At 45.2% G+C, this 13095-nt stretch overlaps 1 protein-coding gene across 5 annotated transcripts in view; it reads right to left on the bottom strand.

Annotated features, from left to right (window-relative positions):
• Positions 1 to 13095, bottom strand: part of CFAP47 (cilia and flagella associated protein 47) — a 262759-nt gene that overhangs the window by 198312 nt on the left and 51352 nt on the right. For all 5 annotated transcript variants that reach the window (XM_029046522.2, XM_016227348.3, XM_029046519.2 and 2 more), the window contains exons 25-27: positions 11619 to 11814; positions 9515 to 9724; positions 250 to 350 (exon numbers count right to left, since the gene is read on the bottom strand). In XM_029046522.2, coding sequence (XP_028902355.1) covers positions 250 to 350; positions 9515 to 9724; positions 11619 to 11814 — 507 coding nt within the window. The remainder of the gene's footprint in view (positions 1 to 249; positions 351 to 9514; positions 9725 to 11618; positions 11815 to 13095) is intronic.

Below are 13095 nucleotides of genomic sequence, written 5' to 3'. Positions count from 1 at the left end.
TTATTTAGTATTCATCTCTGCATTAATTCATCTGCTACGACTTCCATAAAGAACTCTAGATTGTAAGCTCACTGTGGACAGTGAATGGGTTTACCATCTCTGTTGGACTGTATTCTCCCAAGCGCTTAGTACAGTGCTCTGCACACAGTAAGCACTCAATACATACCACCAATGATGAAGTCAACGTGCTGATAGCTTCTGCTGCTGGCAATAGGTTTAATATTAAAGCAGATGGCACCGATATCTTACCGCTTCTCAGGATAATTTTATGATCTAAACAGTGAAGTGCCATGTACGGATAAACAGTAAGAATGCAATTCTCCGCTGCTGCGGCAACCTGAAGTGAAAACCTAAATGAAATTAAAATGGCATTAAAAGAACATTTTCAGAGACAAATCAATATACTTTGTGTTTTTCCTAAATGGTCTCTTGTTCTTTAAAATGTTATGGTAAAATATCCTCCATTAATATGAATCATTTGTAAAATTTACTGAAGGTAACTAATTATAAAATCTCATGTATTCTTATCTGTAACTAAAGACATCAAAAGGATCAAAGCTTGTAGTAGGCTTGAATGGCAGAATTACATTCCACTCCATAAAAAAATTCAGTATATCACACTTTCAATTCCATGTGCTAATGTTCAAAGTGATCTATATCTAGCCGATAGTTTCAAATCATTTTTATCTGAATTTGATTTAGATTATAAATCTTTGGGGGGGGGCGCCGGGGGAGGTCTGTGTCTTCAACTTCTATTGTTTTCTCCCATAGATGCCCAACAAGTATGAATGAGTGATTCTGTGGGTTCGTATCTAAATATAATTCACAAAACTTTAGGAAGAATGTGGTTCAGCATCTAATAAACTCAGATTAATTTCTCAGAGCTCCTGGATCCTTTCTATCCCAAATCTTGCCCATTTTACATTACGAACTTGGGTTTTTATCACATGAGCACTTTAATACTCCTAATCCCATTCCTTTCTGCATCACCCTGAATTGCTCCCTTTGTTCCCCCCACCCCCCCAGCCCCATTACACTTATAAGCATGTGTGTCATTTATTTTTATGAATGGCTGTCTCCCTGCCTCTAGACTGTAAGATCATTGTGGGCAGGGAATGCGACTGTTTATTGTTGTACTGTACTCTCCCAAGCGCTTAGTACAGTGCTCTGCACAGACTAAGCACTCAAAAATGACAATGAATGAACTCCAGCCCACAGCATTTATGTACATATCCTTACACGCCGCCTCTTCTCCTATTTGTTATTTATTTCAAAGTCTGCCTCTCCCACTAGACTGTAAGCCCCTTGATGGAAGGAATTGTATCTACCAACTCTATTGTACTCTCTCAAGCTCTCAGTACAGTGCTCTGCACAGAGTAAGCACTCAAAAATGACCGAATGAACTTCAACCCCACAGTATTTATATATATATCCTTATTCTTTGCCTCTTCTCCTATTTGTTATTTATTTCAACGTCTGCCTCTCCCACTAGACTGTAAGCCCCTTGATGGAAGGAATTGTATCTACCAACTCTATTGTATTCTCTCTCAGTACAGTGCTCTGCACAGAGTTATGTGCCCAGTAAATACCAATCAATCAATATACTCATTGGGACGGTACAATAAAGAAGTTGGTTGTTTTTGAAAGACAGGACCTAGGGAAGCCAAACGCAGTGCCAGGTATTTGTGCAGTGGAATGTGGGTAGACTGAGAAGCAGCAGGGTCTAGCGGATAGAGTCAGAAGGACCTGAGCTCTGATTTCAGCTTTGCCACCTGTCTGCTGTGTGACCTTGTCAAAGTCACTTCACTTCTCTGAGCCCCTTATCTCATTTATAGAATGGGGATTAAATACCTGTTCTTCCTCCTACTCAGAGAGTGAGCCCCATCTGACACAGTCTCTGCCCGAGATGCGCCTCCCCGTCTGAGGGGGAGGAAGGGTAGACATTTAATCCCCATTTTATATATGAGGAAACTGAGGCCCAGAGAAGTGACGTGACAATCCAGGGTCACACTGCAGGCCAGTGGCAGAGCCAAGAGTAGAACCTGCGTCACCTGACTTTCAGTCCTACGCTCTTTTAATGAAGCCACATTTTAAATCAGAATACGCTGATGTTGAAGAGAATGAACCTAATCTGTTTGTGTGTAATGAAGTGATTTGGAGAAGCAGTGTGGCTTAGTGGAAAGAGCATGGGCTTGGAACAAAGGAAGTGCTTAAGAAATACCATAAAAACAACCCAACAGTGGTATTTTTAGGCACTTACTAATGCCCAAGCTCTGCACTAAGCTCTGGGTACAGTCCCTGTCCTACACGGGCCTCACAGAAGGAGGGAAAAAGGGTATTGAATCGCTATTTTACAGAAGATGTCACTGAGGCGCAAAGAAGTGAAGGATTTGCCCTAGGTGGCACAGCAGGCAAGTGGTGGGACTAGCATTAGAACCCAGGTCCTCTGTCTCCCAGGCCCATGCCCTAAAAGTAACAGCATTTTGAAATTCTCTATAAAGAATCCCCCAAACACAGAGGTAAGAAAATCTAGAAGCCCAAGGTACATTGGCCATAACAGTAGTAATAATGATGGTCTTAAGCGCTTACTGTGTGCCAGGCACTGTTCTAAGCACTGGGGTGGATACAAGCAAATCGGGTTGGACACGGTCCCCGTCCCGAGTGGGGCTCACCGTCTCAATCCCCCTTTTCCAGGAGAGGGAACTAAGGCACAGAGGAAATGAAATGACTGGCCCAAGGTCACACAACAGACAAGGGACGGAGTCGGGGTTAAAACCCACGATCTTCCGACTCCCGGGCCCGGGCTCTATCCGCTACGCCACGCTGCCGTATAAAGCGTCCCTTTGATGCTCAGCGTGGGTTTTCAGTTACCCAGAGGAGGACCCCATGAACTCACAGCTGCAGAAGTTGCCTTTTCAATCTTACGCATGTAAAGAAAATTATTTATAAGTTTCGGCACAGCTCCCCTTCAAATATACCGAGCAATTTGGTAAATGGTAATGCTTTACCCCTTAGCCCCTCAAATGCGGAACTACTAAATATGGGAGATTGCTGAAGTAATGCAATCAGCCTTATAATGCCTAATAAAGCTGAGTCCAAAATTTATTTGTTCGCTCTATGAACCATCAGCTAGTCTGCAGTTTGCATACTTATGTCCTTAATTCTCATTTACCAAGAACCTCGAGAAGAGGCAATAGCCATTAAATATATTATGTGAATGAACATTCTCAACCTGCTGGCAGTCGAAACGAAAACTCCAACTGGGCTAATAAAAACCCGTATAAAAGCAGAAAGCTCATTTTCATTTAACTGTTTCCGAGATCCGACGATCCATTTTGCCTTAGAAGACAGCCACGATATCCCTAAAAGGACTGTGCATTTTAAAAATCGTTTTTTGTTTGTAAATCTTGGGCTGTCTCAGGTAATTTTCTTCAGCGTGTGCATTTTGCACACAACAATAGTAACAATACTAATAATAATGACAATAATATTTAAGTGCTTACTGTGGGCCAAGCACTGTCCTAAGAGCTGAGGTAGATACAAGTTAATCAGGTTGGATGCAGTCCCTGCTCTACATGGGGCTCGATCACCCTGACCCCTATTTACCTCACCTCAATCTTCTCCAAGCACAACCCGGCCCACGCCTTCGCTCCGCTAATGCCAACTTTCTCACTGTATTTCCATCTCATCTAACTCACCACCAACCTCTATCTCGCCCCCGACCTCTCGCCACCGTCTTGCCTCTCACCTGGAACGCCCTCCCTCCCCATATCTGCCAGACAGTGACTCTCCCCGCTTCAAAGCCTTATTGAAGGCCCATCTCCTCCAAGCGGCCTTCCCTGACTAAGCCCTCTTTTCCTCTTCTCCATCACCCTGACTTGTTCCCTTTATTCAGCCTCCCTCCCAGCCCCACAACACTTTCGTACATATCCGTAATTTATTTATATTAATGTCCGTCTCCCTCTCTAGACGGTAAACTCGTTGTGGGCAGGATATGTGTCTTTTATATTGCAATAGTGTACTCTCCCAAGGGCTTAATTCAGTGCTCTGCACACAGTGAGTGCTCGATACGATCGGCTGATCTGTCAGTTCCACCTTCACAAAATTTCTAAAATCTGCCTTTTCCTCTCTATCCAAACTGCTTCCACGCTGATCCACGTGCTCACCATTTCCCACCTTGACTTCCAACATCAGCCTTCTCGCCGATCTGCTGGCATCCCATCTCTTCCCTCTCCGGCTGATACTTCGCTCTGCTGCCAGGATCATTTTTCTGAATAAACATTCGGTCCCTCTCTCCCCCCCATCATCAAAAACCTCCAGAGACTCTCCATCCACCTCCACAAACAGAAACTCCTGACTGGTTGGCTTTAGGAGACTCAGCAGCTCTCTCCTCACTACTGATTCTCACTGATCTCCTGCTCCAATCCAACCGGTGCATTCTCCTCCTTGAACCCCAACCTTCGCACTGTACCTCGATCTCGTCTGTCTCATCGCCAAACTCTTGCCCACGGCCCCCTTCGGGCCTGGAACTCCCCCCCCACATTCCCCCCTTTCATATCTGACAGTCTACCTCTCTCCCCACCTACAAAACCCTCCTAAAAAATCACATTTTCTCCAAGAGACCTTCCCACACTACCCAGTTTACTCCTCCTATCTGCCCTTCCCTCTGTATTGATTATGAACTTGGCTGAGTACCCCTCAAGCACCTTGATACTCACCCCGACCCTACAACACTTAAGTAAATATTCTTATACCCTGCAATTTCCCTAATCCCAAATCTATTTTCATATCTGTTTTCCCCCCTGAAGGTAATAAGCTCCTTGTAGTCAGGGACTGTGTCAACCAACTCTATTGTATTATATTTTCCCAAGCACTTAGTACAGTGCTTTGCACAGAGTGAACTCTCAAATACCACTGATTGATCGGCTCCCTAATGGGATACAATTGATTCTCTACCTTAGGCCGATGAGCAAAATCTATAAAAATTAACCAAAATCATCTCTATGAAAGGGAAAACATCACATTAAAATCATAATGTGGAGGGCTAATTATTGCAGTTTCGAATGAAAATTAGTTTGGCTCTTGATTTCATTATTTGAGGAGGAGGGAAAATTGATATGAAATGGCACCTCAAATGCATTCCATCTGTTGTTCTTCTACATTTGTATTCAGCTATATTTTCTCCCCAATTATTGGAGAGCTAATCAATGCTAAGGGTCTATAATTTGGGGCGTAAATGAACGATTAAAATATTTTCTTCTTATAGAGTATTGTTTTGACAAGATTCCATCATTTTTGTAATGAATCAACTGCATTTGAGCGCTGTGTGCAGAGCACTGTTCTAAGCACTTGGGAGAGTACAAAAGAATAATAGACACATTCCCACATTCCCTGCCCACATTGAGCTTTTAAAGTTGTATTTGTCAAGTGCTTGCTATGCTTCACTGTGAGCCCCTTGAGTCACAGGGTCCACATCTAATTCCAACCTCATCATCATCAGTGGTACGTAAGGAGCGCTTATTATGTGCAAAGCGCTGGACTAAGCACTGGGGAGATTACAAGTCGGCAGAAACATTTCCTGCCCATTGTGTATTCTCTCCCAGAGCTTATTACTGTGCTATACATGGTGCAGTATGAGAAAGGTAAATCTCCTGGGTATTTCCTCAACTTCAAATGAGTCTGTTGTGATTTGGTATAAGTGCTTTTTTAAATGGCATTTATTTTTTTTTAGCACTTACTATACACCAGGCACTGGACTAAACGCTGGCGTTGATACAAGCTAATCAGGTAGGACACAGTCCCTGTCCCCCACGAGGTTCACAGTCTTAATCCCCATTTTAAAAATGAGATAACTGAGGCGCAGAGAAGTGAACTGACTTGCCCAAGGTCACATGACAGACATGCTGCTGCTGCTAATTCCGCTCTACCACCAGGATCTGTCTTCTGCTTCAGAGCAAAGGCTTGGCTTAGTGGACGGCGCCCGGGCCTGAGAGTCAGAAGACCTGGGTTCTAATCCCAGCTCTGCCACTTGTCTGCTGTGACACCCTGGGCAAGTCATTTAACTCACGTAGGACAACCCGATTCCCCTGTATCTCCCCCAGCGCTTAGAACAGTGCTCTGCACATAGTAAGCGCTTAACAAATGCCAACATTAGGGAAGCAGCGTGGCTCAGGGGAAAGAGCCTGGGCTTGGGAGTCAGAGGTCATGGGTTCGAAGCCCGGCTCTGCCGCTTGCTAGCTGTGTGACTTTGGGCAAGTCATTTAACTTCTCTGTGCCTCACATACCTCATCTGTAAAATGGGGATTAAAACCGTGAGCCCCACGTGGGACGATCTGATCACCCTGTATCCCCCCAGCACTCAGAACAGTGCTTTGCACATAGTAAGCACTTAACAAATACCACCATTATTATTATCTGTGCCTCAATTACCTCATCTGTAAAACGGGGCTCCAATATTTATTCTCCCTTCTATTTAGATCGTGAATGCCACAGAAGCAGCATAGTTTCATGGATAGAGCACAGGAGTCAGAAGGACATGGGTTCTGATCCCAGCTCTGCCGCAGGTCTGCTATGTGACCTTGGTCAAGTCACTTCACTTCTCTGGGCCTCAGTTACCTCATCTGTCAAATGGGGATTACGAGCGTGAGCCCAGTGTGGGACAGGGACTGTGTCTAACCTGCTTAATTTGCATCTACCCCAGCGCTTAGAGCATAGTAAACGCCTAACGAAATACCATAATAAATACTTTATGGGTCTACTGAATCCTAACATCAAAAAAGGTTAATGTTTTTGCCATTCTAAATTGCAGAGCTAGATAGAACAGGGTGACGCGTCTGCAACAGAATCCAATTAGTTCAACAGCAGGTTGGAGTCGTGTCCCGACATCACGTACTCAGGAGACGCCGGGTTTCGTGTGGGAGCCAACTGGTTCCTGACCCAGACTCAAAATTTGCCTCCTCCCGTGAAAACCCGGCACCTTATTCCGCGAATGGAAATCTAGACTTTAGGGCTTCTTCGGGGCCAGCCTCTTTTCATTGAATCGTTTTATATAAGGTCATAATTTCCACACAACGCTGGTACCCTTCTCATTATTTTAATGAGAGAAAGAATCACAAGGGTGATTGTGCAGTAAAAGAGATTTATGACCCCATATCAAGGCTTGATAAGCTGTTACTGCATTACATGAAAACAGTCACTAAAATCAAGTACTGTACCGTCTCTTTTAAATATTAGCCTCTAAGTTTGATAATATCTGCTTTCCATATCAACATATGGTGCAGTTTGAGAAAGGTATATCTCCTGGGCATTTCCTACAACTTCAAATGAGTTTGTTCTGATTTGGTAGGCCTTGAAAATCCAGTCAATTTTAATGATTTTTTTTTTAAAATCCTCTAGAAAATGATATGATTAATCTCCAATGTTTCCAGCATTCACACCTAAAAATAATAACTATTTAGAACTCATTCAGGTTGGCAATTTGCACATTACACTATTGTATTGTTCTCTCCCAAGTGCTTAGTACAGTGCTCTGCACATGGTAAGGGCTCAATAAATGCCACTGGATTGATACTGCTGTTCCAAGTATATGCCAACTGCTTTGAACATTTGAATTAAGGAGAGGGAGAGTACAATATAACAATAAACAGACACATTCCCCGCACACAATGAGCTTACAGTCTAGAGGGGAGACAGAACATAAATAAATTACAGAAATATACATAAGGGCTGTGGGGATGGGAAGGAGGAGATGAATAAAGTGAGCAAGTGAGGAGACGCAGAAAGGAGTGGAAGAAGAAAGGGGGGGCTTAAGTCAGGGAAGGCCTCTTGGAGGAGATGGGCCTTCAATACGACTTTGAAAGAGGGGAGAATAACTGTCTGTGGGATCAGAGGAGGGAGGGTGTTCCAGGCCTGAGGCAGGACCTGGGCATTACCGGCCCACAGTGAGCTTACAGTCTAGAGGGGAGTTTACAGTGTAAAGGGGTGAAGGCAGCCGAGGTGGCGAGGAGGATTAGGACGGAGTAGAGGCCGTTGCATTTGGCAAGAAGACCATCGGTGACCCTTAAGAGGCCGGTTTCTCTGGAGTGAAGGGGATGGAAGCCAGATTGGAGAGGGTTAAAAAGGGAACTTTAGGAGAGGCACTTGAGACAGCAAGTGTAGACATCTAGTACATGTTAAATGGCCAAATAACAATAGTTGAACCTATACCTCATTTTTGAACAGAAACTATCTTTCTATTTAATACCCTCCGATCAGAGTGTCTTTCCTTCATGGGATTCCAACATCAGCCACTTCCCACTTTCAATCCTCATTCACAGAAATGTGTTTTGTAAAAAAAAACAAAAACACCAGTAAGTTTGCTCAAGGCAGATAAAGGAGAGGTTACAGCTCCAAGAGTTATGAAAACCAAGCATTTCAATCCCACCTGCTGTGGCACCATAATTACAGAAAATAACAAAAACAGACCCTAGAATCCAGTTCATCTTACAGAGAGAGCTACCGCCAGGGCAAAGATCGGTAAAAAGACGAGAACCATCAACAGACGCAGCAAAGGAAATGACTTCAGGTGGGGAACCATTTCAGAGTCAGCCAAGAGTGCAAAACACTCCTTTTTCTTGTACAAAGGGGAGGTGATGAGCCTTTCTGGGAACAGTGCACAACATACTATCGGTACGGAGTGGCTGGGAGACTGAGAATGGCCGGATTCGTAATTAGGGAACTTGTTGGCAGAGCCTGAGTGTTATAAATATTTACGCAGAACAGAGACCAAAGAGGTCTGATGTTATAGGCAGCACAGGGTAATGATATCATCAATTTATGAAGGGTTCAGCCAGAATGGAATCCCACATTATGAGCGGACCCCACAAGATGTCCTAACCCCAGGGCCCAAAGGTGGATGATTCTAGCCCTGATTTTCAAAGTCATTTTAAAATGTCTGAAGCAATCAATCAGCGGTACTTACTGAGCATTTCCTTGGTACAGAACACTGTACTAAGCACTTGGGAGAGTGTAATACAGTGTGTAGACTCATCCCCTGCCCTGGAAGAGCTTACAACTTGCAATTTCTCCTCGCTTCAACTCGCAAACCACTATCTGGTGGTTTGGAATGATGACATGTGAAATTCTGAACCCCCAAAAGCGAACAGAACCGTATTTTCCCATCTGTGAGGCGGTCTGGAGGAACAGCAAGCCCGCATTGCTAGACACTGCACACCAGAATAGCCATTTCCTCAAGGTGCAAATCTATAAATCAATGGTATTCATGAGCACTTACCGTATGCAGGGCATCGTATTAAGCGCTCGGGAGAGCACAACAGAATTAGCAAGTGATGGACAAGGAATCAAAACCCAAGTAGCCCAGAGCCTTTCAAGATCGGGAGCACCAGATTCCATTACATCATTCTCAAGGGTGTTACACCGTGAGACCAAAAAAAAAAACCAAAATGCAAAAAACCCCAAAGAAAACCTAAAAGTGGAACCTGATTACCCCCAGCAACTCCACGTTCCAACTTCTTACCTGCTGTCGTCTTCATCGACGAAATCTACGGTCACTAGAAATGACACTGGCCGAGCTGACTCAAAACTGATGTGACAGAGGAGTTCTGCACTTGTTCCAAAGGGTGAGGCTTCGATCACTTGATCATTTGGGAAATTTACAGAAAGGGGATTTATCTTGTCACCATTTTCCAGATCAACTTCTGGGATGTGAACTTGCAGTTTTGAACATCTGTTTTAAAATCAATCAAGACACGGACAGTGGGGAAAGGCTACAGCAAATTAATTCCTTCAGCATCTATCTCACCCCCAACCCCTCGCCCACATCCTGCCTGTCTTGGAAAGTTCTCCCCTCTTCATGTCTGATAGACAATGACTCTCCCCACCTTCAAAGCCTTTCTGAAGGCCCATCTTCTCCAAGAGGCCTTCCCTAAGCCCTCATTTCCTCTTCTCCCATTCCCTTCCGTCACCCTGATTTGCTCCCTTTATTCACTCGTTCATTCATTCATTCAATCATATTTATCGAGCACTTACTATGCGCAAAGTACTGTACTAAGCGCTTGGGAGAGTACAATATAACAACAGACATGTTCCTGCCCACAACGAGCTCACAGTCTTTATTTACCTCTCCCTCTAGCCCCAAAGCACTCAAGTATATATTTGTAATATATTTCTGTTAACGTCTGTCTCCCCCTCTAAACTGTAAGCCGGCTGTGGGCAGGGCATGTGTCTACCAGTTGTGTTCTATTATATTGAACTCTCCCAAGCACTTAGTACAGTGCTTTGCACACAGTGAGGGTTCGATTAACTGATGGATCTAATTTTTCCTTAGAGACTTTGGATAGAAAACATTATTTTCAATTTGCTTACATAGAGGGTGCAAGTTTTCAATGCCTTTGCATCGACTGGTCTCCACCCACCATCAAACTAATCGATCAAGGGTATTTACTGAGCACTCATTGTCGGCAGAGCACTGTACCAAGTGTTTGAGAGAGCACAGTAGAGATGGTAGAGGCGACCTCTGCCCTCAAGGAGCTTCTCCACGTCTCTGCCGAGTGACCTTGGGCCAGTCATTTCACTTCTCTATGTCTCAGTTACCTCAGCTGTAAAATGGGGATTAAGACTGTGAGCCCCGTGTGGGACATGGTCCGTGTCCAACCTGATTAACTTCTCTCTACTCCAGTGCTTAGCACAGTGCCTGGCATTCATTCATTCATTCAATAGTATTTATTGAGAGCTTACTATGTGCACAGCACTGTACTAAGCGCTTCGAATGTTCAAATCGGTAACAGAGTGAGACCGTCCCTGCCCTTTGGCGGGCTTCTGGCACATAGCAAGGGCTTAACAAATACCATTAGAAAAAAGGAGCTTACAAGATACACTACCTTTTAGGACTAGCCCAATTAAAAGCATTCCACCCCAACTTCAGTCCCACAGGTCTTTCATTCATTCATTCATTCAATTGTATTTATTGAGCACTTACTGTGTGCAAAGCACTGTACTACGTGCTTGGAAACGACAATAACTGGAAATTATTTAGTTATATTACTTACTCTGTGCTCTGCACACAGTAAGAGCTCAATAAATGCCACTGATGGATGGAATCCATCTAGAATAATAATAATAATGATGATGGTATTTGTTGAGTGCTTACTTTGTGCCAAGCATTGTTCTAAGCGCTGGGGTAGATACAAGGTAAGCAGGCTGTCCCACGTGGGGCTCACAGTCTTAATCCCCATTTTACAGTTGAGGGCGCAGAGGCACAGAGAAGTTAAGTGACTGGCCCAAGGTCACACAGCAGACAAGAGGCAGGGCCGGGATTAGAACCCATGACCCCTGACTCCCAAGCCCGGGCTTTTTCCACTAAGCCACAGTGCTTCTCCTGTGCGTTTTTTGGAATTTTCATTTCAAGGCAACCCATAATGACCCTCCAAGCACCATAAACTAACTCTCTCCTAGAGGGAGGATTAAGATTCATAATCCCGGTGGTTTCCGTCTGCAGCCGGCACCATCGTCCGCTTTCACGGGTCATTGCGTGATTTAACGCCGACGGCCTGCTAATTCAGCCCGACTCTGACAGAGCCAGTAAAGGGCTTCGTGGCCGATTCTCACGAAGTCTTCATTACCTGTAATAGTTCAGTGGAGTGATGTAGACATCCCTGCCGGTTTTCATACCCAGAGGAACGGGAGTCAGGATAACAAACGGAGGGTCAAAGGTTAACCTGGGTGATTTCACAGCTCCAGTCAAGCGTAACACTCGATAGTTTGCCGGATTATCATTCAGATGCATGGGAACTTCGGCCGTATATGTCCCAGGGTTTGCTAATTAAAAAAAATATATCACAGGAAAATGACATTAAGGTGTTACATCGTGAGAGTTAAAAAAAAAAACCCAACAAAAACCTGATTTTCCTTTACCTACTGTCTCCACCGATTCCACGTTTAGACACCTTACCAGGTGTCGACTTCACCAGTGAAATTTAGGGTCCCTGGAAATGACACTGACATCTTGATTTTAAAACGGGACAAGACGACTTGTTCATCAGTGAAAGGGAGGCTAATGCTTCTCGGTAGCGAGGACTGAACTAGGTTCTTGAAGGTTCAGTGTCAAGGCGCCAAGCCCGGCCTCCCCACCGGCCGCCAAGCCCGGGGCTTCCTCGACGAGAAGGGGGCACGTCTGCCCCTCCCCAGGAGGTGTGACAATCCTCAGAGGCTTCGGTCCCATCCCGAGGCCCCGCTTAGGGGCTCAGACTACAGTGGAAGCACCACGGTGTAGTGGACAGAGCCCGCTCCAGAGAATCAGGACGTCATGGGTTCTAATCCTGGCTCCATCATTTGTCTGCTGGGAGACCTTGGGCAAATCATTTCACTTCTCTGAGCCTCAGTTCCTCCCTTTGCTAAATGGGGATTAAAACCAGGAGTCCCCGTCCCACGAGTGTCCAACTCGATTCGCTTGTATCCAATCCAGCGCCTAGTACAGTGCCTGGCACATACTAAGCGCTTAAGAAATACCATCATTATCAGGGTGCCAGACAGCCAGGCGGGCAATAAATACGACGACGAGTAATATCGGCACGGTTCGGGACGGGCGGCCAGGCGGGTCAGCGGCCCACCAGCCCACCGGGTCCTGCTGAGCCTGTCCTTTCGGCCGCCGGTTGTGCGTCTTCAGGCCCAGCTATCAGGACCCAGTGAAACATCTAAAGGTTCCTGCTGAAGATGGGCAGAGGAATCTGAGAGGAGAGGGGACCATTTCCAAGGAAGGCTTGGGGCTGGCGCGTGGCCTTTCTCCCCTCAGGAAGAGGTGGTCCTGGGCTAAACCAAGCATCTTGAGCTCTGTTGGTCAAGAAAAAGAAAGAACTCTTTCTTGTCTCGCCTGAGAATCCCCCCCGGACCTCCTCCTTTCTCTCCAAGTACATCTGCACTTGGGCACCTCGTTTTCTCCTAGTTAAGATGAATCCCCCAGTCCCCTAATTAAGATTCTTCTGGACCTCAGAAGGACCTGGGTTCTAATGCCGGCTCCATCACCTGTCTGCTGGGGGACCTTGGGTAAACCACTTCACTGGGCCTCAGTTACCTCATCTGGAAAACGGGGATTAAGACTGG

This window comes from Ornithorhynchus anatinus, chromosome 18, assembly GCF_004115215.2.
Source record: "Ornithorhynchus anatinus isolate Pmale09 chromosome 18, mOrnAna1.pri.v4, whole genome shotgun sequence".
In the NCBI taxonomy this organism is placed as follows: domain Eukaryota; kingdom Metazoa; phylum Chordata; class Mammalia; order Monotremata; family Ornithorhynchidae; genus Ornithorhynchus; species Ornithorhynchus anatinus.
The sequence above is the reverse complement of the archived record's forward strand: the minus strand, read 5'-3'. Positions and strand labels throughout refer to the sequence as shown.